Source organism: Puma concolor, chromosome A1 (genome assembly GCF_028749965.1).
Source record: "Puma concolor isolate L17-30 chromosome A1, mPumCon1.1.hap2, whole genome shotgun sequence".
In the NCBI taxonomy this organism is placed as follows: Eukaryota; Metazoa; Chordata; class Mammalia; order Carnivora; family Felidae; genus Puma; species Puma concolor.
Window position 1 is genome coordinate 195687629 of NC_141667.1, and position 24281 is coordinate 195711909.

General features: G+C 34.2%; 1 protein-coding gene across 2 annotated transcripts in view; it reads left to right on the forward strand.

The window, feature by feature from the left end:
• DACH1 (dachshund family transcription factor 1) overlaps positions 1-24281 on the forward strand; it is a 436159-nt gene that overhangs the window by 378261 nt on the left and 33617 nt on the right. The window contains exons 8-11 of one of the 2 annotated variants that reach the window (XM_086710704.1): positions 8898-9049; positions 17693-17840; positions 20950-21093; positions 21603-21671. In XM_086710704.1, coding sequence (XP_086566830.1) covers positions 8898-9049; positions 17693-17840; positions 20950-21093; positions 21603-21671 — 513 coding nt within the window. Of the gene's footprint in view, positions 1-8897; positions 9050-17692; positions 17841-20949; positions 21094-21602; positions 21731-24281 lie in introns of those variants that run through there. The other variant, XM_086710712.1, reaches the window with a different exon arrangement.

Here is a 24281-nt window from a genome sequence, read left to right on the forward strand (position 1 = left end):
ACCCGAACCATCAGATTTTCTCTTCATACACTGCGACATGATGAAGCAGCTATCTGTGGGAACAAAACTAGCTCACTTTCTATGGGCAAGCACAGCCCTTAAAGTAGATTATTAAAGTACACAGAAATAGAAAATTAGATCAGAAGTGATGTTTTAGTGTGAGGTCTTCTCTGGGCCTTATAAAATGAGAAAGAACTAACCTCGTTCTATTTCTGAGTCCTGAAAAAAGCCTCATAGCAGGCATATCACCTTTAATTAGGTTTCTGCTTTTGGGAAGCATTTTACCAGCCCCCTTTCATTTATTTTTAATGATGTTATCACTAACAGGCAAACAGTCCCTTAATAAAACAAAAACAGTTTCTATATAAAGCCTGGTGTACATGTCCTGAGTCAGTCATCTAAAAACAAATGCTATGATTGTTTCCGTTGTGCTCTTAGAACCCTTAATGGCCCTACTGTGCAGATATGCAAAACATCAACCGAGGAAATATAACCGTGTGTGTTATGCAGCTTTCAATAAATGTTTTCCCATATTCACTTGCAGTATCAGCAGTGAGGTTAAACCTACAGGGTCACGGAAGAGACAGAAAGGTCAATGAAGTGGATCTTTTCAGCATAGCTGTGCCAGCTCTTTCATAAACACTAGGACTTATGTCTTTTACAAACAAGCAGGGGTAAAAGCCACCCGAAGTGTTTAAAAGGTAAATTGTGTGTGTGTGTGTGTGTGTGTGTGTGTGTGTGTGTGTGCGCGCGCGCGCGCCCACGCGCACACGCGCATGCCAAGAAATCCCAAGCTGTGAAGCTGTGGCAGGAAAAAAAAATGTACACACAGATATCAGAGTGTGTAGTTTCATTGTCTCAGGTGTGAAAGACGGTGAGGAGTTTGCCGTCAAGTCTCTGTCTGGAATTATTAATCTATAGCTTGATTTAAAGTTTCCTTCATACATAGATTTTTGAAATATAAATGTAGAATAGCCAGAAATTAAAGACTGTATTTTAAGCATAATGGTAGAAAATAGGGTTTCCCTTTAAAAATAAAAATTTCTTCAGGACCCTCAGGATGCCGGTTTTCCTTGAACAGTCAACCTGCATGGTTTTCTTATAGAACCACTTGCTCTCCTCCTGTTTAATTCTTTCCCAATATTCAGTGCTCGTTTCTAATATACCTTGCCATGAAGATTTTATTTTCTTCACCCTTTCTGTACTTGTATCATGTAAATATTATCTCTCCTCTTTCTTAATAACCACTGGGTGCCATTTGAGTCAATCCTTTGGCACCATAACCTTATTGAGATTATAATTGCATGCATTTTTAAAATCTTCTTTCTACAGCTTCCTCCTCACGCAAGATAATGTCTATGAAGTTGTCTTGTAATCAATAGAGTGGTTTTCCAATAGAAGGTATTTTTAGTTTTACTATCATGGGTGTGATATAACCTCAGGGTGTGCAAGAGACTTACATCCTTCTCATTTCTGCACTTTTTACTGCTCCAGCTTTACCCTCAACTCCTCTCATTCACATATTCCTTCGATAGATATTAATAAGGGCTTACTCTGTGTTAGGGAGCTGAGATTCTATGTTCTATTTTTACCTTTAAGGAGTGATCCCTGATTTCCATCAGCATCTCAAAGGTAAACTACACAAGAGGTAAGAACCACTGATACGGGTGATAATTGCATATATGTGCAATACATAGTTTAAAGTGCATCAGATTAGGCAGAACTGTGAGTTTGGTGTATATTTTAGCGCACCTCCAGCATGCTGCCAAACACGCACTTACAATGATGTCCTTTCCATATTAAATCCTTCCCCTCATTCACCCAAACTCAAAATCCAGATACTGTTCCAAGGAAACTCCTAAGTGTTTTTATGTTTCTGACAGTTGATTTCTCCAGAATCTGTACTGTTGAAATAGATACATGAAAGTCATGCAAATAAAATTTGATGTGATATTTTGTAATCTGTTATGAGAAGATGAAAATAGAAAGAAAAAAAGTTTACATGACCATTTCTAATTGAAGATTGCACTTTGGATCACAGTATTCTACTTTATTATTAGTTTCCATTGCCAAATTAAACCAAGAGTCCTACAGTAAGAGTGAACTAGGATTGAGGGTATGATTGAACTCAACTTAAAAGACTGTGTCTGATGCCTGAATATAAGTTTCAAATAAATCTTTTAAATACCAACCCTTGGTATTTTAGATTATTCATGCCTGTACTCCAGTTGAATGATGTAGCCGATGAGTTTAAAAAAACCAATAAGTGTAATTTCCTATATAACTGTGATAGAAATGTAACAAAAAGGGGCAAAGAAACATTCATATTTTGATAAATAAATATTCATAGAGATTATCATATTCTCTAGAATTTTTGTCAACATTTTTTTCACTTTTCCAGTATAAAAATATATTTTCATACAAAATCCCAGATCACTTGTAAACATTAAATAGAAAGATTTTTCTATTTTAATAGTGTTGCTATCTACTTACATCAAGATGAATAAATGTGAATTCCCTTGGAACGTATGGTTTTCTAAAAGTGAATATTTTTGTACTTGGAATTTATGATGTAATAAAAGACATCAGATACAAAAAGACACACACACACACACACACACACAAACACACACACACACACACAAGAACTTGAAAGAGAATATATAATTCAAACCCAAAGGGATTAGTTATGAAAATAACAACTGAGTAGATTTTATTAACAGGAAAGAAAACATTTTAAAAGTAGAGGCCCATTATTTTTTTAAACAACATTGTTCCTTAGGATATCCTGCTAAATTGTTACGTGTGATAAGATTGGATGGAAAAAAAAGCTGTCTTACAGAGGCATCAATCTTACTGATAGTCATTTATTGATATGTGACTTAAAATACAAGGAAAATCATGAGATGATATGATGAGCAGAATGAAATACCATTTTTTCATACTTCATTGATTTTGGATTTATAAACGTTTTCTTATCTTCCATCTCTGCTTTCTATTTATCTTGTCCATTATATCCTAGTTGATCCTAATTGATTGTATGTTGTTATAACTGTCATTATACTTATTATATAATTATTAAAATGTTAATCGGTATTTTTCTGGTTAACAGATGAAATCATTTATGACATTGTATTATGTGCAGTTCTATTTTCCTTTAGAAAACCACCGTGGTTCCCTGCAACTGAATTAAAATACAAGAAAGTTATAAACCACTCTTTTTTAGAAATTTAAAAATAACAACTCCTTTGAGAACTGGCATAACTACTGGTCCACTATGGATATGGAGTACTTAAAATATTGTACCCTAGTGAGTGTGGCTTTCAAAAGTGCTTACTTTATTCTTAGGAGGACACACCCTTCCCTGCATCTAATTTTCCATCCCAGGTGTACGGAGTGCCTATCTTATAAATGGTTGAACTTTTTCTAATTCGATAAAATGAAGCCAGAAAATTTAAGAATCCTTGTAAAATGGAGTTTGTAAACCTATATAATCAATAACTTGCTTTATTTTGTGTTTATGTGATTCAATTCTTTTTCAGTCAATATAGGTGAAATCTCCGGTAAATATGGGTGAAATGTTCACTCAACTATTTTTTTAATTTTTTTTTTTAAATTTTTTTTTCAACGTTTATTTTTTTTTATTTTTGGGACAGAGAGAGACAGAGCATGAACAGGCGAGGGGCAGAGAGAGAGGGAGACACAGAATCGGAAACAGGCTCCAGGCTCTGAGCCATCAGCCCAGAGCCCAACGCGGGGCTCGAACTCACGGACCGCGAGATCGTGACCTGGCTGAAGTCGGACGCTTAACCGACTGCGCCACCCAGGCGCCCCTTAATTTTTTAATATTTATTTGAGACAGAGAGAGACAGAGAATGAATGGGGGAGGGCAGGGAGAGAGAAAGACAGAATCCAAAGCAGGCTCCATGCTCTGAGCTGTCAGCCCGATCCAGGGCTCGAACTCATGAACTGTGAGATCACGACCTGAGCTGAAGTCCGACGCTTAACCGACTGAGCCACCCAGGTGCCCCATCCACTCAACTAATTTTTTTTTAATTTTTTTTTTCAACGTTTATTTATTTTTGGGACAGAGAGAGACAGAGCATGAACGGGGGAGGGGCAGAGAGAGAGGGAGACACAGAATCGGAAACAGGCTCCAGGCTCCGAGCCATCAGCCCAGAGCCTGATGCGGGGCTCGAACTCACGGACCGCGAGATCGTGACCTGGCTGAAGTCGGACGCTTAACCGACTGCGCCACCCAGGCGCCCCATAATTTTTAAGAATTTTTATAAGAGATAATAGAGAATGTGAAATTTTACATTTGCGTGACACTAGAGTTTGTCTCATTCAATATATATATAGGTTAAAATATATTAATATGTATTATATATATATTAATTTGAGAAAATCGAAGCCAAAGAAGTTGTTACATGTCCAAAGTGGTTGATATGCCTTGGACACTAAGTCATTTTCTATACATAATCCAAAGTATTCAAAATGTGAGGTCCTGTTCTAGTTATCAATAGCCGTGTAACAAATTGTACCAAAAATTAGTGGCTTAAACCATCACACATTTAAAATATCAGTTTCTGTGGATCAGGATTTGGATGCAACTTAGCTAAGTGCTTCTGGTTTAAGGTCTCTCATGAGGTTTCAGCTCTGCTGTCAGCTTGTGTTATAGCCTCATGTAAAGGTTCAACCGGGCAGGGGGAATCTGCTTTCAAGCCAACTCACATGGTTTCTGGCAGGCCTCAGTTCCTTGTCATGTGTACCTCCACAGGGTTGTCTCATGACAGGACAGCTGGTTTTTCCCAGGGCAAGAAATGTAAGAGAAAGAGAGAGAGGAAAATGGAAACTATAAATTGTTATAACCGAATCTTGGAAGTGACAGACTAACACATTTGTTTTTCTCTGTTTGTTAGATATGACTCAGATTAAGGGGGAAGGTTCTAGAAAGGATGTGAATAACAGGAGGGAGGAATCATCAGGGGCCATCTTAGTGGCTAGTATATAACCACAAACCCAGAGAAAATATTCCCCAAGTATTTGTCAAGTACATTATAAGATGTGTTAATTATTTAACTCTTTACAGTAAAATATCCTACAAATAATGAAATCGGGATAGAAACTCTTGATTAAACAATAGTATTCTCTGTGTGTTATTCTTGCTGATTTTATACTTACTGTAGTCAGGTAAGAGTGTGTCCTTATACTTATGAAATGTGCATTGACGTTTTAGGATTAAAAGGGAAGATGGTTGAAACATATGTAAACATACACACAGAAGAAGAGAGGGAGAGAGCAGAGTAAACATGGCAAAATGCAAACAATTGGTGAATTTGAGTAAGGAGTTGATTCATTTTCTAGGGCTGATTTAACAAATTGCCACAATCTTGACGGCTTAAAACAACAAAAATTAATTTTCTTTCTGGAGTTCTGGAAGACAGAGGTCTAAAATCAAAGTATTCGCAGGCATAGTCTCCACCCCGTGCAAGAGACTATAAAGGAGAATCCATTCCTTACTTCTTGTAGCTTTTGGTGTCTGTCAGCGTCATGCATTTACTATGGCCGGGAAATTCTGATCTCCGTCTCCCTCTCCACTCTGCCTCTTCCTCTTGACTGTGGATCTCTTCTGTCTCTCTCAAGTCTCCCTCTGCTTTTCTGTTATAATGACACTTGTCATTGGATTTGGCATCCATCCTAAACCCAGATGATGTCCTCACCTCAAGATGTTTAACTTAATCACAGCTGTAAAAATCCTCTTTCCAAGCAAGCTACCGTTCCGAGGTTCCGGGGATTAGGCATATTTTTTAGGGGACTACCATGCAACCCACCCCAGGAGTATATAGGAATTCTTTGTCCAATTCTTGTAACCCTTCATAAGTTTAAAATTATTTGAAAGCAAAATATTCAAGAACAGAAGACAGACTACATTGTCAAATGTTGTGATAATCCAAAGAGCATGCCATCTGACAAACTTTCTTTTACAAACAAAACTTAAAAGAAGTATGTGCAGATATATCAATTTGGAATAAGGTGTTTTGTGAATTTGTGCTTCATCATTGTTCACTGTTTGAAGTCAGTGGAGATTAGGTAATGTTAAAACTCTTTTCCATGTTGTCTGGACTCTCAAACATTTGCTTTAATCTTCTTAGAGCATTTAGGATATCAAAGGTCATTTTTATTTCAAAAGGAAGGACTATATTCCCAATTTTACCATCTTTGTAAGGAGACTAAATGAGACTTTCTATGATGTTAATTGCCACAAGATGACAACTTTTTAGTAGGGTCTTGAAGCCCAAAGGAATATTTTTGTTTTGTATGTTTGATCTTTGATTAGTGTGTCTTCTTCTCAAAAATATATATTGATCTTAAGAATCACCCTTTATTTTCATTTCTTTAGTTGTCACTGTGCTCTAAATTTTACTGGTTCTTAGCTTCATATTGAGAGTGGCCTTATGTAATATCTCTCCTATATAAAATGACTAATGAATGAACCCAATCATGCAAGTCTATACCAAATGATAGTTGAAACCGTGAGGACCAAGATGAGCATGAGGATTCCACTGAAGCAACTGCAGAAAAACAGATCACACACACACACACACACACACACACACACACACACACACACACAGAACAATTTGAATCCTATATTGGGAAAAATAGAGTAGCTAATGAAATAATGTTGGGGGACAAAATATTTCACCAGCTATAGGAATTGGCTACTAACAATTGGGATCAGTCACTCCAGGCCAGGTTAAGCTACTTGAGGTTTGTAGACTGTGTTTTTAAGCCTTCTGTCCTCAGTATCTAGCACATTGTTTATGTTAAGTAAATATTAGCTATGTAAATATGTGTCATGAGTGATTTTATTAATTAATTCGCACAACAGCCAAACATAGTCAAGCATAAATGTATTGAAGTTACATCAAATAGTCATGGGAATGACGAAACTTATACTCAAATGTGTGTGTGTATGTATGTGTGTGTGTGTGTGTGTGTGTGTACATTCATATGGTGCTTTTTTCTTAGACGATCTTTAAAGAATTGTGGAATCAGTCTCTAAAGCTGAAAGCAAATTCAGGTGGTCATCTGGTTCTATGCCTCTCTTCAAGAGACAAGCAATTATTATCCCCATGATCTATTAAGCCACATTTTCTTTAGCATGTGACAGCAAAGGTGATGCTGATCGAAAAATATTGCTCTCCATTCTTAAACAATTTCACATGCACATAGATGTTTAACAAGCGCCTTTTTGGAGCTATTATGAGAAAACACTAGCAGCCTTGGTCTGGAGGAGTAATTTATGACAGCTAGGTAAAGGGTGTCCAAGATCATCTTGATCACATTAGCCATGCAGTAGCCCTACCCCTGCACGGCAGTCTTTCTTCAACCCCCAGTGACAAGACTGATAAAAAAAAATAAATAAATAACAACACAGAGAGTCCTACTTTAGCTGCTTAACTCCCGTTTCTTCTAGAACCTGCGGCCTCAGATCGCCTGTCAGTAAGTCAACAGAGAAGGGAGTGAAAGGAGAAACCGCAGAGGGAGTGAGTGTAGTGTGAGAAGAGAGGCAGTTAATAGAAAGAAAGCCTGTGTCCGATACTCTCCTCCCCAACTTCTCTTCCCTTTTGTCCTGTTAACTAGAAATGTGGAAAGGTGAGGGAGATGAACTTAACTTGTTCTGACATTAGTTAGAAACAGAGAGGTGCCTACTTCCATATTTCTGCCCCAGAGAGAGGTAATTGGAAAACGTGTTGTGTGGTTAGGTGTTGTAATGAAAAATAAAGGAATGATCGAGAACAGTGGAATCAAATTATAAGCATAAAGGCAAGTGTGCTGAAGTTTTTAGCCACTTGCAAAATTGAGAGATCCTATCAGGACTGTGCAAATACATTGCTCTGATTAATTTTCCTGGGGTGAAATATGAAAATATTTATAAAATTGAGAATCCTGCCATGAATAAAATTTTCTCTGTGATATAATAAACTAAAATAAGCCATAACGTTGGTGTCTGAAATGAAACTGTAAAAAAATGTTTAAATAATAAAGAGCTGAATGAAAAGATTTCACCGTGAGAGTAAAAGGAATCCATATCGAGACATTACTCTGAGTTGCTTAAAATTTTGAAGAATATTCAATGAATAAAGTAAAGATTAATTTATCTTAGAGGGTTTTATATTTGATTTTCTAAATATTGTTATGGACGTTGTGCTTCATTATCCTTTCTTTAGACTCCTTTTTCATGTATAAAGGGCTAGTTTTTCAATCAGAAGGTAAAAAGTGTTCAGGGTCAATAGAATTAGACCTTTAGTTTTAATGATACTGAATAATTTGTTTATAATTTAGGAATATATTTGATTCTGGTTTTTCTTTTTAGTCGTAAAATGACAAATTTTAATTGTACGTCCTTTTGTAGATTCCTTAAGAATATATTTGAACAGATCATTGATATAAAGGAAGGGTTAATTGAGCAACACACATACTAATATACAAAGCATTTCTTTTATATGAAGCTCTAGAAATATTCTATTGTCAATCCAAACAGAACAAACTAAAATGAGATAATTGGGAAGGTGCCCATAAAGTCAGCCTGAGTATATTATCACAACTATATGTGAGATAATATTTGTTTTAAAAAGATTCTATGGCACTGTAAACTCAGTCTCATTAGAGACTGCATTTAAAAGGCTTATAAAGTTACTCATTAATGTTATCTTGTTGTATCTCCACAGCTTTTTCATTAAAGAAAATTCAGCAGAAAGCATTTTCTCCTGATAGCAGGAACCAATTTGCAATAAATGTTCTGGAAACCACTAGGGAAGCCATTACTGAGGTCTAATAAAAACAGACAAGCGTAACTTGTTCTATATTTTTGTTTCAATCACATACAGATGAGACCCCGCTTTCCACACCAACCGCAAGAGACAGCCTTGACAAACTTTCTCTAACTGGGCATGGACAACCACTACCTCCAGGTTTTCCGCCTCCTTTTCTGTTTCCTGATGGATTGTCTTCCATAGAGACCCTGCTGACTAACATACAGGTAGGCCTTTTGGTAACCTGGAAGAAAGCAACAGGGAAGACTCAGCTGTGAATTTTTCCCAAATTCATACTATTCCAGCTTAAGCCACTCAGGAGATTGACTGAATCATGACATTGAACTTTTTCCAGCAGTTGGAGATTTTAAACTTGCTACACTAATCAAACTGGTTTAGAAATATGTATACGCAGACTTAATAAAAGCTTCAGTGAAAATGACCTGGGCATTTGAAAAGTCATTCTGCCTCAATGCTCTCCTTATTGCCAACTGATGGGAGGAATCTAACTGTTTAAGTTTGTCTGATTTACTAAACGACGGCACACCAGTTCTAATAAATATTTAGTTATTTTTAAACTGTTGGCCTTCCAGTGAGGAAATGATATGTTTAGTCACTTAAAATATGTCTAATATAAAAGAATCCAAAAAATCCCTTCTTTCATAAATAAATTTGTTTCAGTTAATAGGGTTTCTTCAAAGAACAGACTTCAAAAAGCTATACAAAACTTTGCACGGATTTCCTATGTAGTCCCCAGGATGTATATTTTACGTACAGTACATTATGAATCAAAAATACTTACAGTTAACAATAACATAGAGCATGGAGCCAAAATAATAAGAGTGTTTGGGATACAAGAAAGCATAATTTTCTTGCCCACACATGAAGCGATCATGTGGACCCCAGATGGAGATTTTTGCCCTTTATTTCTCCATATTTGGAGTAGCTAATAGTAAGAATGTGCTTGAAGATACTGTGCTGTTACTTTTGTTGTGTTTTCTTTTTTAAATTTTTTATGCTAGTACTTGATTCTTAGTGATATTTTTCTGTACACATTTCCTACCATATTAAACTTTCTCCCAGTAGAAATATAATTAATTTTATTTACCTCTCCAAGGACATAACAGAAGGCCTTTAATGTAACATATCTTCTCATCTATTAATGTGGCATTTTTAATACTAATGTAATTAGAGTCTCCAGAACTGTATTCAACTTTAGGTTTTATATCTCAGTAATTGAAATAAATCATCAATCTAGCCTAAACTTAATCAAGGCCAAATAATTGATTATATTTTTAAATAAACATAAGATTTTTTTTCTAAATTTGACCCATATTATTGTTTTTTTTAAAGAGGTGGCGTTTTTAATGAATTTTTCTTTTGTTAAATTAAATGATTTCAGAAAATACCCCTCAACATTTCTGAATTTGCACTCTGAAAATAAGGGAATAATTAATTTTGTTATGTTTACAACTCCATATGAAGCAAAGAAAAAGCTAAGGGTTTACTTAAAATTCTCCATCCAGTTATATGTATCTTCATTAACTAAAATGTGTTTAAGGAGCAAAGTGGTCATTTAATTTCAGTTTCAGCAGAGAAAATATTTCTGGGTATCATCAGTATAAACCAGCTTGCTCATCTCAAGAATGGGTTCACGCATGGACTCTTGCATTGTGTGTGAATACCAAATCTCTAAGTCACATACTGCTGGCTTGGGAATATTTATCCACCTATCCCACACCAGGTTTTCCAGACTAGAAATGTATCTGCATCACCTCAAACTGTAATTATTTCTTCAAAAAAAGAAGAATGAAGAGAAAACCCCACTTTTAAAATGTACAGATTTTAGACATATATGTTATTGAAGGTATCTCTAGATTTAATATACTCTCTTTCTGACCTTCCAGTCAGCCTTGAGGACATATTTTAGCAAGAGTTGATGGTGGGACAATAGTCAAGGCAAGCTAAATTGTTTATCGTTAGTCCCCAGTCATGGGGATCTGGGTCTGTCAAAGTTAGAACACCTACAGTAAGAATATTTTGTTGAAAATAAATTATACTTGTCCACTTCAGTGCATTCACATATATGTACATAAGGTAAAATAAAAATTAAAAATATTACTGAGTTCCATGCATAGGAATACACACACATACGCAATATATATATACACACACACACACATACATATATAAACAAATGTACACATGCATATACACACATATATACTGGATTTATGTTCAATAATGGTTTCACATCATTTTGCAAAAGGTTGTGAATGCTAGTTCCTTTATTATTGCCACATTTATTGAGTTATAGTAATATCCTAGGAATGGTATAGAATGTTTAAGCAGTCATGACCCTGGCTTATTGGGCATACAGTATAAATGTGTTTGCTGTCCAAATTCTAATTTGGGTAATTACATTCTGCCTACCTCAATTTCCTCTGCAATTTCAATTATATATAATGGGGTTCTGTGCTTTCTATTTCAAAATGGTAACATACTTTTTGTGTGGTAAGTTTAAAGCTCCATATTTCTTTTGGAGATATTTTATCAGGATGGCAATGGGAAAAATTGAGTTAAAAATGTTTGCATGTTTCAAATCATACAATCCCATGTGTGAAATTAAAGCTTTATTATGTATATTTACTATTTTAATTAAACTTAAGACATTGGGTTGTATTTAAATTTAATGTATAGAAGTCTATTTTTCTTACGATTAATGACCAAAAACCCTTCAAAATAATGTGTTTAAGATTTTGTTTTCTAATATTAAATAATTTCATATCATGATATTCTATATTTGATAAATCTCAATTTTCAGATTTGTAATGGTTAGTACAGATGTCCATTACATGACATATCCAAATTGAATTTTCATAAATGTTTTTTCTTTTTTGCTTTAAAAGAGGACCTGTAGAAAAATACTATACACTAGTATTTTTAAATGTACTCTATATACTAAATATGTATATCTTCCATAAAGGATAGTAATTTCACATGAGTGATACGGATTCATTCCAGATTTTGCTTTTATAAAAAATTATTTTATGTGGATTTTGTCTTTATGTGGTAATCTTTTATTATGGCTTCCTTATTCAAACATGTCCATGGAGAACTCCCTGTGAGAATTTAAGTGAGGAAATAGAATTTTAGTGTCAATTTACTGAATGTGACACCTTCGAATGTGGGCTACCCAATTAACACACTTAAAGGAGAATTTTACTCATTATTCTCAATCCAAGCTTTCATGCTGTAAAGCATAGCTACAACCTATTTGTACAGAGGATTGGGAACAAATAATTTACATTGTTTATCTTATTATAAGAATAACTTAAGATGACTTACAAATATTAAAATAAGAATAGGTAAATTAAAAACAAAGGTAAAATAAGGTAGAGAATATGATATTTAGTTAGGGGAAAGGATAGCATTGAAGATAGATGCCATAAGGCGATATGTGATAGGAGTTTGGTTCACTATGATTTGCCTATATGGAGGAATTAATATAAACAAAGAAGAGCTAAAAGGGTCGTTAAAACCACAATAAATGGCAGTCCCAGATTGCATCACTATGGCCTAATAAATAAAATAATCCAACTATGGTACTTAAAAAGTATTCTCTAATTTGTGTTTGACAAAAGAAGAGGAAGAAGAATCTGACTTACTACTAAGGCCAAAACACTGATAATGTATCTTCTAGTCTTTACATTTCAATGCCACAGCCAATCCTATTATATTTTATACATTTTAAAAAGTTAATAGTTTTTATTTGCATTTTAATATGTCATTTTAATTATAACAGATAAAAATAATTAGGAGGAAACTTTCAAAAAGATACACAAAATAGGACATTGGCTTCAAAACATGGGTAGACTAAGATCAGATATATTGGTGTTACATTATATCTTTTTATGTTTAATTATGTTTATAGAAGTTTTCTTTTTGTTCTCATTACCAATTCGTGGAGAGAGCTCATTAAAACAAAACAAAACAAAACAAAAAAACAAAAAAAACAGTGAAATATATCCAGTATTCTAAGCACAGTTTACTGTGCTCAAGAGAATAGCATTATCTCTTAAAGGTCTGGACTATATACTGTACTTACTAATTTATATTGTGTACCACCACCTCAATAATAATAATGATACTAGTAAAAACTAACAGTTATTGAACAATCTTAATGTGTCATTATATAGAAAAAAAATACTCCTGTGTTTGTCTTCTGCTCTCAATATCCTACTACAACATCACTTCACCTCCGACACTTGCTCACCAAAAGTCGGATAGTTTTTTCCACATCAAGCAATTCTGTAGCACTGGCTGGAGACCCTACAATTTAACTCAATTATCTACCTGGGATAGCATCACATCTCACAGGTTAAGAGTTCAGTTCCACAAGATTGCCCCCTCCCCAAATGCCAGATGAAAATTGCAAGCCCAGGTTATATCCCATGCTACTGACCAAGCAGCTACGATCAGAGGTTCCCATCACCCCCATCTTGGTTTGAATTAATTAGCTAGAGCGGTTCACAGATCTCAGGAAAACATCTTCCTTACTAGATTACCAGTTTGCTATCAAGGGACATAACTCAGGTACAGTCAGATGGAAGACCATAAGCATGGTATGTGGGAAGGGGTGCCGAGCTCTCATGCCTTCTCTGAGCACACCACCTCCCCAGTACCTCCAGATGTTGACCAACCTAGAAGCTCTTTGAGCACTTTTTGAACTCTTTTGAGTTTTCATAGAGTTTCCATTATATTGGTGTGATTGATTAAATCACCCACATTCTCGATTAATTCAACTTATAGCCCTTCTGTCCTCCCACAGATCAGGGGGGTGTGGCTGAAAGTTCCATCCCTCTAATCACAGAGTTAGTTCCCCTGTCAACCAGCCTAAATCCTTAGGGCTTTCCAAAAGTCACCTGGTTAAAATGAACTCTGGTGTAGTTGAGAAGGGCTTATTGTGAATAACAAAACACACCCTTTTCACCTTTTTGCTCTTTTCACTTAGGAAATTCCACCCATTGTAGGACCTCTGTGCCAGGATTGAGATGAAGACCAAATATATCTTTCTTACTATAAATCACCATGTCCGCAGTTCATCACTATGCGAACTCTATATGATATTACATTGAATCATCTTTATAATCCCACACAGTGGATCTCATTATTAGCTCCATGTTACAGATGAGTAAATGGAGGCAGACAAGTTTTTTGATCAAGGCCATACAATAGTGATGGAGTCTGGATTTAAACATAGGTAGGATAATAACAGAGCCCATGTTGCCACATTGCCATACATGATCAAATAATCACAAGATGGGTTTTATACCTGGAAGTGCTTTTGAGGGAGTGTCTGTTATTGACTGACTTTGGAGAACAGTAACCATGTTAAACTAAGTATAGTTATATCTCTTGTTATAAGAGCTTCTGTCAAAATGTATTGGTTGACACTGTTCTTTTATATATTTGTTTGTGTACAAAATTTCCTGGTTTCTAAGGACACTCCTCTTTCTCATCCTGGAAAGAAACACTAAAAGGAAAAAAAAAAAGGTTTAAGTAAGCTTGAGAGTTCTGATCTAAGCATAGTCAATTTACTAGTTTGGGATTTTAGACAAATCATCTGTTTTATCTGGACCTTGTTTTTTTTTTTTTTTTCAACTTCAAAAAGCTTTAATTAGAATGGGCAATCACTAAAATCCCCTTCAACTAGGATGTTTACTCTCATTAGAGGCAATGCATTATTGAGCGGAATTTTGTCACATTAATTCCAGTGACACTCAAAGAACTTTGATTCTGATACCATCTGATTCTGAAACAATTTTTGTATAAAAAACAAACATGGTGAAGGAAGATTTTCTCTAGGATCTAAATAGTAGATTAAGAAATGTTTCCTTCCTATCAGTATTACTGTAGGTTCTCTTATACAAGCAGGTATTTGTACTTTTAGGTTATAAAAATAGTTGAAAAAATGCTAGATCAATTGCAATGCCCTTCTGAAAAGAAATAGATAAGACTCATTCTCTGGAAAATGATTAAAATAATTGAATTCACAAGATAGATCATTCTAGAAGACAAAATATGTATGTATATGACAACAGCCATGCCTCGTGAGATAGAAATTTGAGGCCAAACAACCATTGTCTCTTATAATTGCTGTGCCATAGAGTAAACTTGAAATGCGTTTCTTTAGAATTGTCATTGTCCAACATCATGACTGACCTCCTCCTGGAGAAAAATTCATGTTTTAAACCTTGTGTGTTTTGCTGTAATTCATCATCACAGAATTGTCATCACAGAATTTTGCTCAATACTGCATGTCCACGTGAGACTCAGCATTTAGTGTGACCTTTGCATATGATCTACCTGGAAAATTTACAGAAGTTACACAAATCTGAAAGTACTATTATCACTGATGGTTAAAATGGTGTCCTAATGATTTGTAGATGTTGTGAACACTACTTGCTATTGCTTTCCCAGCCCCCTGCTGCACTGAAATTTAATCGGTTTTCTGTATTTTTTGCAGCAAAGCTGTCACAAGCAATAACATATTTTTGCATATGTACCAGTTTGGCTCTAGCGCAGATTTTTGTTCACACTGGACTCCTACTGATACGCACTGATTTAAAGTCTAAAAATGAAACTTAATTTTATATAGCTTGTAAGTAGTCCCTGGAGGGTATTGGATCTTAAAGCTAGTATTTTTCAGACATAATCAGCAGGAATAGGTAATGTATTACCATTAGGGACATTAGCGGCAACTGTAACAAAAGAAAGCAGTAAACATAAATGCTCTTAGCAACTTCATACAACAAATATTAATATAAAATTACACAAATTAGAGTTACAGTTTAAGATTATTCAACATGTTTATTCATAATGATTGTTTCATATTTAAAGAACACCAAAATATTGTGTTTTGTCAGCCAAGGACAATAATAGTTTAATAGTAATTTATTTTAAACAGCTACTGATAATACAACCAATCAACACATTAAGTGGTGCCAACATTGGCATCTTGCTAAATAATCTCTAGACATTGCACAGAGAGTACATCTTTCAAAGATAAGTCAACAAGAGCAATCAGAGCAGAAAATTAGAATTTGGTATCTTAGAATTAAAATACAGCTAAACTAAAGTTTTAATTGGGGTGATCTAAAAGGGCACTTGATGTAATGATCTCTTTCATTTGTTACTAATTGTTTGTTCCTGATGAAGAAGAAACATACACAGGAATGTTGCTGAATTGAGTTAAGATGGCAGTTTCCTTAGCAGCTATGTTTTATTGTTAAAAACAAAAGAGTAGGGAGGGGCAAACAGCCATGTAGAAACCCTCCAGCTTGTTTCATGTCACAAGAATTATACCAGGAAATTCAGGATCAGGTATAACGGACATGAAATAATTTATATGTGCTTGAAATGAGAATGAAATGGCTTATGATAATGCTATGTTGGTGAGCTGATCTGAAGGTTGATGAGCTAATCTATTGGGCTAACAAGTCAAACCAGAGTTGAAATTCCAGATTCAGACAGCTTATGTTGTCTCTTGCAAGAGGGGGTCATATCCTAGATCAGATGTACAAAATAGAACCAACTTCTATTTCATTTATAATTTCAGTTGAAAATTTTAGTCGCTGGTGTTCACAGCCCAAGACAAAAATATCTTCTACTCCAAAAAGGCATTTTTTTATTGCCTAGGTGAGAAGCATAGAAATTTTAGCTCTAATGTTTACTAATAATTTTCTAAAGGATATTGGGAGAGAACACATGCAGAATACTTTTTAATATGTTTTCATAATCTCATTTTCAAGAATCTCAGAATATGACTAAATTTTTAATTATCAAAGAGTAAATCAACTTATATATCTCTTATGTATATGCGTATATGTATATATGAGATTTCATTTTCAGTTGTATAAATACTTTACCATATACTCTTGAGTTATACTGTCAAATAGTCCCCTAAAAGTTATTCTCAATTTATTATAACCATTTTAAATGGCTTTTTAAAAACAATGCACTATTAAACACTGGGTTTTGGATCCCCTGTGTGTATTTTATGTCAAGAAAAATATACTAGTATTATAATTTCTATTCATCAAATTTTTGGAATCTCCTATATAGTAGGCACTCTCTGGGCCCTAGGAACATAGTACTAAGTGAAAGAAAATGTCCCTGCTTCAGAGAGTTTACATTTTAGTGGAAGAGACACGGCATAAAGCAGTAAACGAATACATACATGACAATATTACATAATAATAAATGATATGAAGAGTTCTAAGGAGAGAATAACGAGATGGGTTGGAAGGCCAATCCAGATAGGGTGATGAGGAAAGGCCTTTCTTGACTGGCAACTACACAGGGGTGAGATGAAGTGAGGGCATAAGCCACGCAAAAAGTGGGAGGAAAAGCATTCAGGAAGAGAACAGATAGAGCAAATCTCTGGTGCAGAAACCAAAGGTAAGCATTGTGTCCAGTATAATCTCAATAGGGAATGGTGGAGAAGGAGCTCCAAGAGATAGGTGGGCACTGCTAGGATCACTTGGGACTGTGTAAACCACGTTGGATCATCATTTCTCAGTTCTTATTTTTTAGCATGCTTAAATGCCCGCATTTAGCTTTAGATCTGGATATTCTAATTAGAAGCAATTGAACCTGCATGGCAAAAACATTTGTCTTCCTAATACAATTTAATTAGTTTTAGAAGTTTTGTGCTTTAGTTACAGTACTTGTCCTAGAGAATGCAGAGTGAATGTACAAGAATGAAATAATTTGATAAGCTGGTTCTTTTTTAAAGATGCTTTTAGTAATGAATGAAATGTGCTATGCACCAAAATATTACAATTCTGAATGCCTTCTTTGTACAGGGGCTCTTGAAAGTTGCCATAGATAATGCCAGAGCTCAAGAAAAACAAGTCCAACTGGAAAAAACGGAGCTGAAGATGGATTTTTTAAGGGAAAGAGAATTAAGGGAAACACTTGAGAAGCAGTTGGCTATGGAACAAAAGAATAGAGGTATTTTTAAACTTCCAAATAAGTCTAATACTTTATATACAGTATTTAACAGAACAAACTTATGTTTGGTGATTTACTGTGAGATGATATAGCTTTTTTTTTTAATTTACTATCGCTGAAGTTCACAGCAAGATTTGAATCCTGGGCTCATTGTATTTTTTTTCTTCCCCAGAGTACACGGTTTCTCTTCTGTTCATACCTCAGGGAATTGAAATATATTTTATCATTAATCACATAATTTTTATTGCTCATAAAGCTTAACAAGTAAGATAAGAATGAGCTCTGATGACAGCCATGAAGAAAAATTTTGTATTTATTTACCATTGCCGTTTGAAAACTTAAGAGTTAAGTCACAAAGCTAAAATAGGAAATACTGACTATTCAAGTGAAGAAGATTTAGTAAGATATTTATCAACTGAAATTGAAGACTGATGAATATCTGAACAAATGACCAAAGTTGAGTGTTTGTATAATTTTCTCTCTGAATGGCTCGTTTTCATCCAACAAGGTCACGTACACATTAATGTATAAACCAATATGAATTTTTATTGGGTAAAAATAATAATATCAGTTTATGAATTCCTTCTTCTAACACACTTTACAGCACATGTACAGATAATTTTGAAGGTCATTCATATGTTGATGTTTATATTATTTGTGAGATTAAGAATATTTTTTTTATAACCAACTTTCCCTTTGCCTCAACTATAACATTATCTTAACTACGCCAGAGGGAGAGCAACTTTTCTCTCAGTTAATAAGTATCCAATATAAATATTCCATGTATTCTCCTTCTATATGTTTGACACCGTTATTTGAAAATCATTGTTTCTGTTTTGTCTTTCAAACCAGCAGGACTTAGTAGGTTGTTTTCATTTGTTACTATGAAGCAATATCTAGTGGGTTCCTGGGATGAGGCTGATTTGGGAAGCCATCACTGCACATGTACAGCACATTTCTAGATAATGTGGTTTCATATAGATTTAGGTACTAAAGTAATCAGGACATGATAAACATTGATAATGGGATGTGTTCTATGTGAATAATGAAGATTGGTCAAAGAGTTAATCTTCCATGAGATAGCCATGTCTTGATTTTGTTCTCACCTGGAGAATTTTTTTTCTTTTTTTCTTTCTTTCTTTCTTTCTTTCTTTCTTTCTTTCTTTCTTTCTTTCTTCTTCTTCTTCTTCTTCTTCTTCTTCTTCTTCTTCTTCTTCTTCTTCTTCTTCTTTTTTGACAAGACTTAAAGGTAGATCCTTGAATTCCTAAAGTAATCTTTTGGTTACTTGAGAGAACTTCAGACTTTTATTGGTTCAAATCTGTTGGAGGCTTTATCTTGATTTTTTTCTTTAACCACTAGAGGGCAAAACATTTCACAGATCACCTCATGAACCTCCCATTTAATTAATTGTGAACAATAAATTAAAGGTAATATCTATCAATATTTATCTATTGTAAATGTATCTGTTGAAGCAGTGTACTACGCTGAAGAGAGAACATGGCGATATCATTTGGTTCAATCACAGAGGAGAAAACAGTAAGCAGTCAATGGCAAGGCACTGGGTATTGAGCTTTTAGTGCCATGGAAATATACAATCTAAATAAATAATTCAGAAATTACTGTTTCTTTTCAAAAAAAACCAGTCATCTTCGGAAAGGGACATTGTAGGCAAATTATTTTGTTAATATGGTTTTCACACTATTTTTTAAATTATTTTTTTAATGTTTATTTATTTTTGAGACAGAGACAGAGACAGAGTGCTAGCAGGGGAGTGTCAGACAGAGAGACACACACACACACACAGAATCCGAAGCAGGCTCCAAGCTGTCAGTACAGAGCCCGAAGTGGGGCTCGAACTCACAAACCATGAAGTCATGACGTGAGCCGAAGTCAGACACAACCGACTGTGCCACCCAGGCACCCCACTTTCACACTAAATACTGTATTAAATAATGTTATTCTTTAATCTGCAGTAAGAAATCAAAAAGCAAACTTGGAATGACTACTCCTTATGATTAATTCTACCAGAAGGATTTTCTCATACTGATTCTGTCATATTCATATCCACAATGTTTATCAACCAGCAAAAAAATATATATATATATACATATATATGTATATATATTCTAAAGAAAAACATTTGCATGCCCCCCCATATGCTGACTGCCTGCCTTATGTAAATTGTAAAAACTGAAACAATTATCATACTGAAAGTATAGTTAACATACACTTTATGAACATCGTTTATCTGTTACCATTTATTGATTACATATTATATACAAATATTTAAATTGTCCAGTAGGAGAAGATGTATCATAATTAACTTTTTGTATCGTAATCTCCTTTTTTATATAAATACTACATTATTGTCAGCAGTAGCACATTATTATTATTATAGTGAGGTTTTATTCTCCACCAGATTTCGGCAGAATGAAATATAATTTGCTTAAAATATGTTATAGTGCATATAAATTTGCTTTAAAGAAATTATTGATATCTCTGAGCAAATCATAATAGCTTCATCTCCCCAAAAGACTGCTTATATGTTAATAATTAAGAGCATTTAGCTCATTATATGCAATAATATTTATTGCATTTTTTTAAATTTCAAGGAAAAATTCTTAACTGTTTTGCAAACAACTATAGGGGAAATGCTCCATTTGCTGTCCAAAAAATGGTGCTTCATAAAGGAGGCATGCTTATAAAGGTTGGCATTATTCTAACTACTCTGACTATTCTGATTCAAGGGCAGAGACTAATCCACAGAATTCAATCAGGCTTCCTTTATCAGTGTATATAAATAATTACTAACATTAATTTCTCCTTAAATCTGTCCCAACTGATGACAATAAAGGTATCTTCATAATATAATAGTACAAAGCTACATAAAAATTGGCCTCCTTGGATATTCACTGGGATTTAGTTTAGAACAAGGTGGAATTTTTTGAACTTTCTCTGCATAAGTAGACTCAGCCCAGCAGGGGGGAAAATATGTGTGTGTGTGTGTGTGCGCACACACACACACACACATAGATGAAAAACATAGATCATTTGTAAGTTTGAACATTGCAAAAAAATTTTTTAAATATAATATACACTCTTTTCTAGCCATAGTTCAAAAGAGGCTAAAGAAGGAGAAGAAGGCAAAGAGAAAATTACAGGAAGCACTTGAATTTGAGACCAAACGGCGTGAGCAAGCAGAACAAACACTAAAGCAGGCAGCTTCTACAGACAGTCTCAGGGTCTTAAATGGTAAGAGGGTGCATCTTTATGCATGGCTAACTAACTTTAATTTTTAGTGCTCAAAAGACAAGTTAAACCTGTGTTTGTGGTTTCATATTTTTCTATGTCTAGTGCTTCCGTAAACTGTGCTTGTAGCTGAGAGCCTGGTGGGAAGTAGTCACATGTGTTGGAGAAATGCTTTATTTCATAGGTGCCTTCACTGTCTTGTTACTTAACTTCAGTATCTGGGACCTGACCTTGCTTTTCTGTTTAACCAAACCTGTCTCTACTGAAATAGGCTAAAATATTAATCTGAGCACTTCCCACTCCCTATCCCCTGTTATGAACAATTTTGCGGTACTTATTTATCTATTCAAATATTTCAATGATTCTTATGGTTATGGTCTTTGTTCAACCGTTACAAGATGACACAGATTTATGTAATTTTAATTCAGCACCAAAGTAACAGGTTGCTCTTTTTTTAAAGGACAATAGAATCAAATGAAATATGTGTCACTCTTACCTTTCTGTGCTTTTAGACTCTCTGACCCCAGAGATAGAGGCTGACCGCAGTGGCAGCAGAACAGATGCTGAGAGGACAATACAAGGTAGGAATTTGCAAAAGGCTATAAATCTAGATCTTGCTATATGAGTTTTTCCTCAGCTTTAGCCTGCTATTCAAGCATGTAGCCTACCATCTGGGCCACATCAAAACAAGTTCAAACAAGGTCAAGTTCATCTTGCTTGTTTATATGAGTGAATTCATTTTGTGCTGATAGATTTTCTTTAAATTAACAGGTCATTTCTGTTTATACAATGCAATTAAAAAGGAATAATTAATTTTAAACAATGTATGATTTAATCTTGGACATAGTAAATGTGTTTTATTGAATGCTTGAAGCCAATCTCATGCAGGAAAGGCTTATAAGTTCTATACTCTGTGAATAAAAGCATGGGTTAATCAAATAGGTAGTTCTTAAATTTGAAAATTTCTCCTTCTCTTTTTTGTGACAGATACAGCAAGGTACATGCAAAATAGACTGGTTGAATGTTAACAATAAATAAGATTGTTTAGTCCTCTGTGGATTTCCTGAATGTTCTGTATGCCATTATATACATTTTAATAACACAAATATGCTGAGCAAAATCATATATAGAATACTAAAGGGAGTTGTATTAAACACTCAGAAGAGCTAAATATGTATATTGCCGAGACCACACTATTAGGAAAGAACAAAATCTGAAGGTAACATTTATAGTCTAACATCTATTCTAGGCAATAAACTCAGTCTAACAACATGAATACTAAACAGTAAAAAGAATATTTGTTTTCTATTTTAAATGAAGATGGTTCTTCAAAGGGAAGCCTAAAATGATTAACTGCTATAATCCTCCCAATTGCTTTTATTTTGCATTTTAAGCTCAATCATTTTGGGGATATTGTGTGACATTAATTGTGCTACTTAATCAGCTACAAATGTGCCATTTTCAGTTTAGAGTAAAGGAAATATACTTTTGTAAAGTATCAGATATGCAGTAAGTAAAAATCAGAAAATTGAAGAAGCATTCCTGAAGAATATTTTGGCCTATGTTTGTTTTACCAAAAACCATGATAATTATTGTTTTAAATCCTGAGGATCGAACCATATGTTATTGCAAGATATCTCCTTGTATATATAAGATTAATGCAATTGTACATTTAAGAAAGTCTTATTTTTTAGAGCATTATGGATATCAGCAAAATTATGTGCGTGTATATGCATATAATCTTATTAAAATCATAAGATTTCTGTTGCAGCTCTCTTAAAAATTGCATACACATATTAACCAATGAGTAATATCAAAGCCAGTCCTCTTTATCAGGAATGATAACTTCAATAAGGTCAATGTAAATATCAGCCCTAATTTGTGTGTTCACAGACCACTCATGTACTAACTTAGCTAATGGACAAAGTGGTCTGAGAAAGCACATGAGTCTCCAGGTAGATGTGATATATAAATTATCTGGTATCTAAAGAATCCTCAAAGTTGTCAAACTCAATCCAAGAAAAATGATAGAATATATTCCTGCACATTAATGGAAGATATGTTGTCAATGTTAAGAAGCAATTAGGCAGTGATTAAACATTTTGCGTGGTTGACATAATGTTTATTCCAGGAATTTTCTACAAGTAATATTTTGGTCGTCAATTAGGCTCTAATTCTATTAATTTTAATTTGTAAAATTCACATATATTCAAATATACACTTTAACATGGATAAAGTCTTGCTGTATAAGGTTGAAGTATTGACTACTTTCAATTTCTATTGTGATTTGCTTATTCTGAGTAAATTTTAAATTATAAATTGCCTTCTTTTTGCTATCCAGAATGCTCTCAGTTGAGTAACAAAGAAAACCTGCTCAAACAACTTTATAATTAAGGCAATAAAACACTTGAAGGACAATTATACATAGTAATATAAAGCCAAATATAAATGATTATGGAGTTATTTAATGCTTTGCTTTAGTTGTAATATAAAATCTTAATCATCTCATTCATTCATTCAGCTGGTCAATTAAAAATATGTGTTCCTGAATTCTAATGTGAATAATCAATAATACTCTACTTTTATCATACTTATCCTTAGATTTAATAGTTTTATTATACTGTTCAAAATCACAATTCATTTTCAACAAAACACCTAATATTCATGGTTTTAATTAGATAATATGATTTTTTTCTCAAATGTAATAAAAAATTATAGATGAATCTGTATTTTTATATTTTAATTGCTAAAAAGGTATTTCAACAGCAGTTGTACCACCCAAGATATTTAAAATACCAGGCAGAGCAAAGAGATCATCTTTTGCTACTCTAATCCCGCTAAATAAGCTCATTTAGCCCTCTGAAGCTTTTTTAAAAAACTAAAACAAACAAACACCTTAGACTAGATTAATATGGTAGGAACACAGAACAAAATGAACTGTGAACAGAAGAAATCAAATATAAAAAAAATTGAGTTAAATTCTGAGTCTAAGCACAACGACAGGAAATGCAAAGAAAGAATTGGAACCCATTGCTAGTTTGTGAAATGGTCTGTGTCATGCATTTGGGGGGCCGTGAGCACTTGGTGCTTCACAATATAAGAATGACACGAACTTAGTCTCTTACTCCATTTGCCTTTCTCTTTCTTGGTGTCCCCAAGCCCAGGTGTTATAATACTCTTTGTATTCTTTC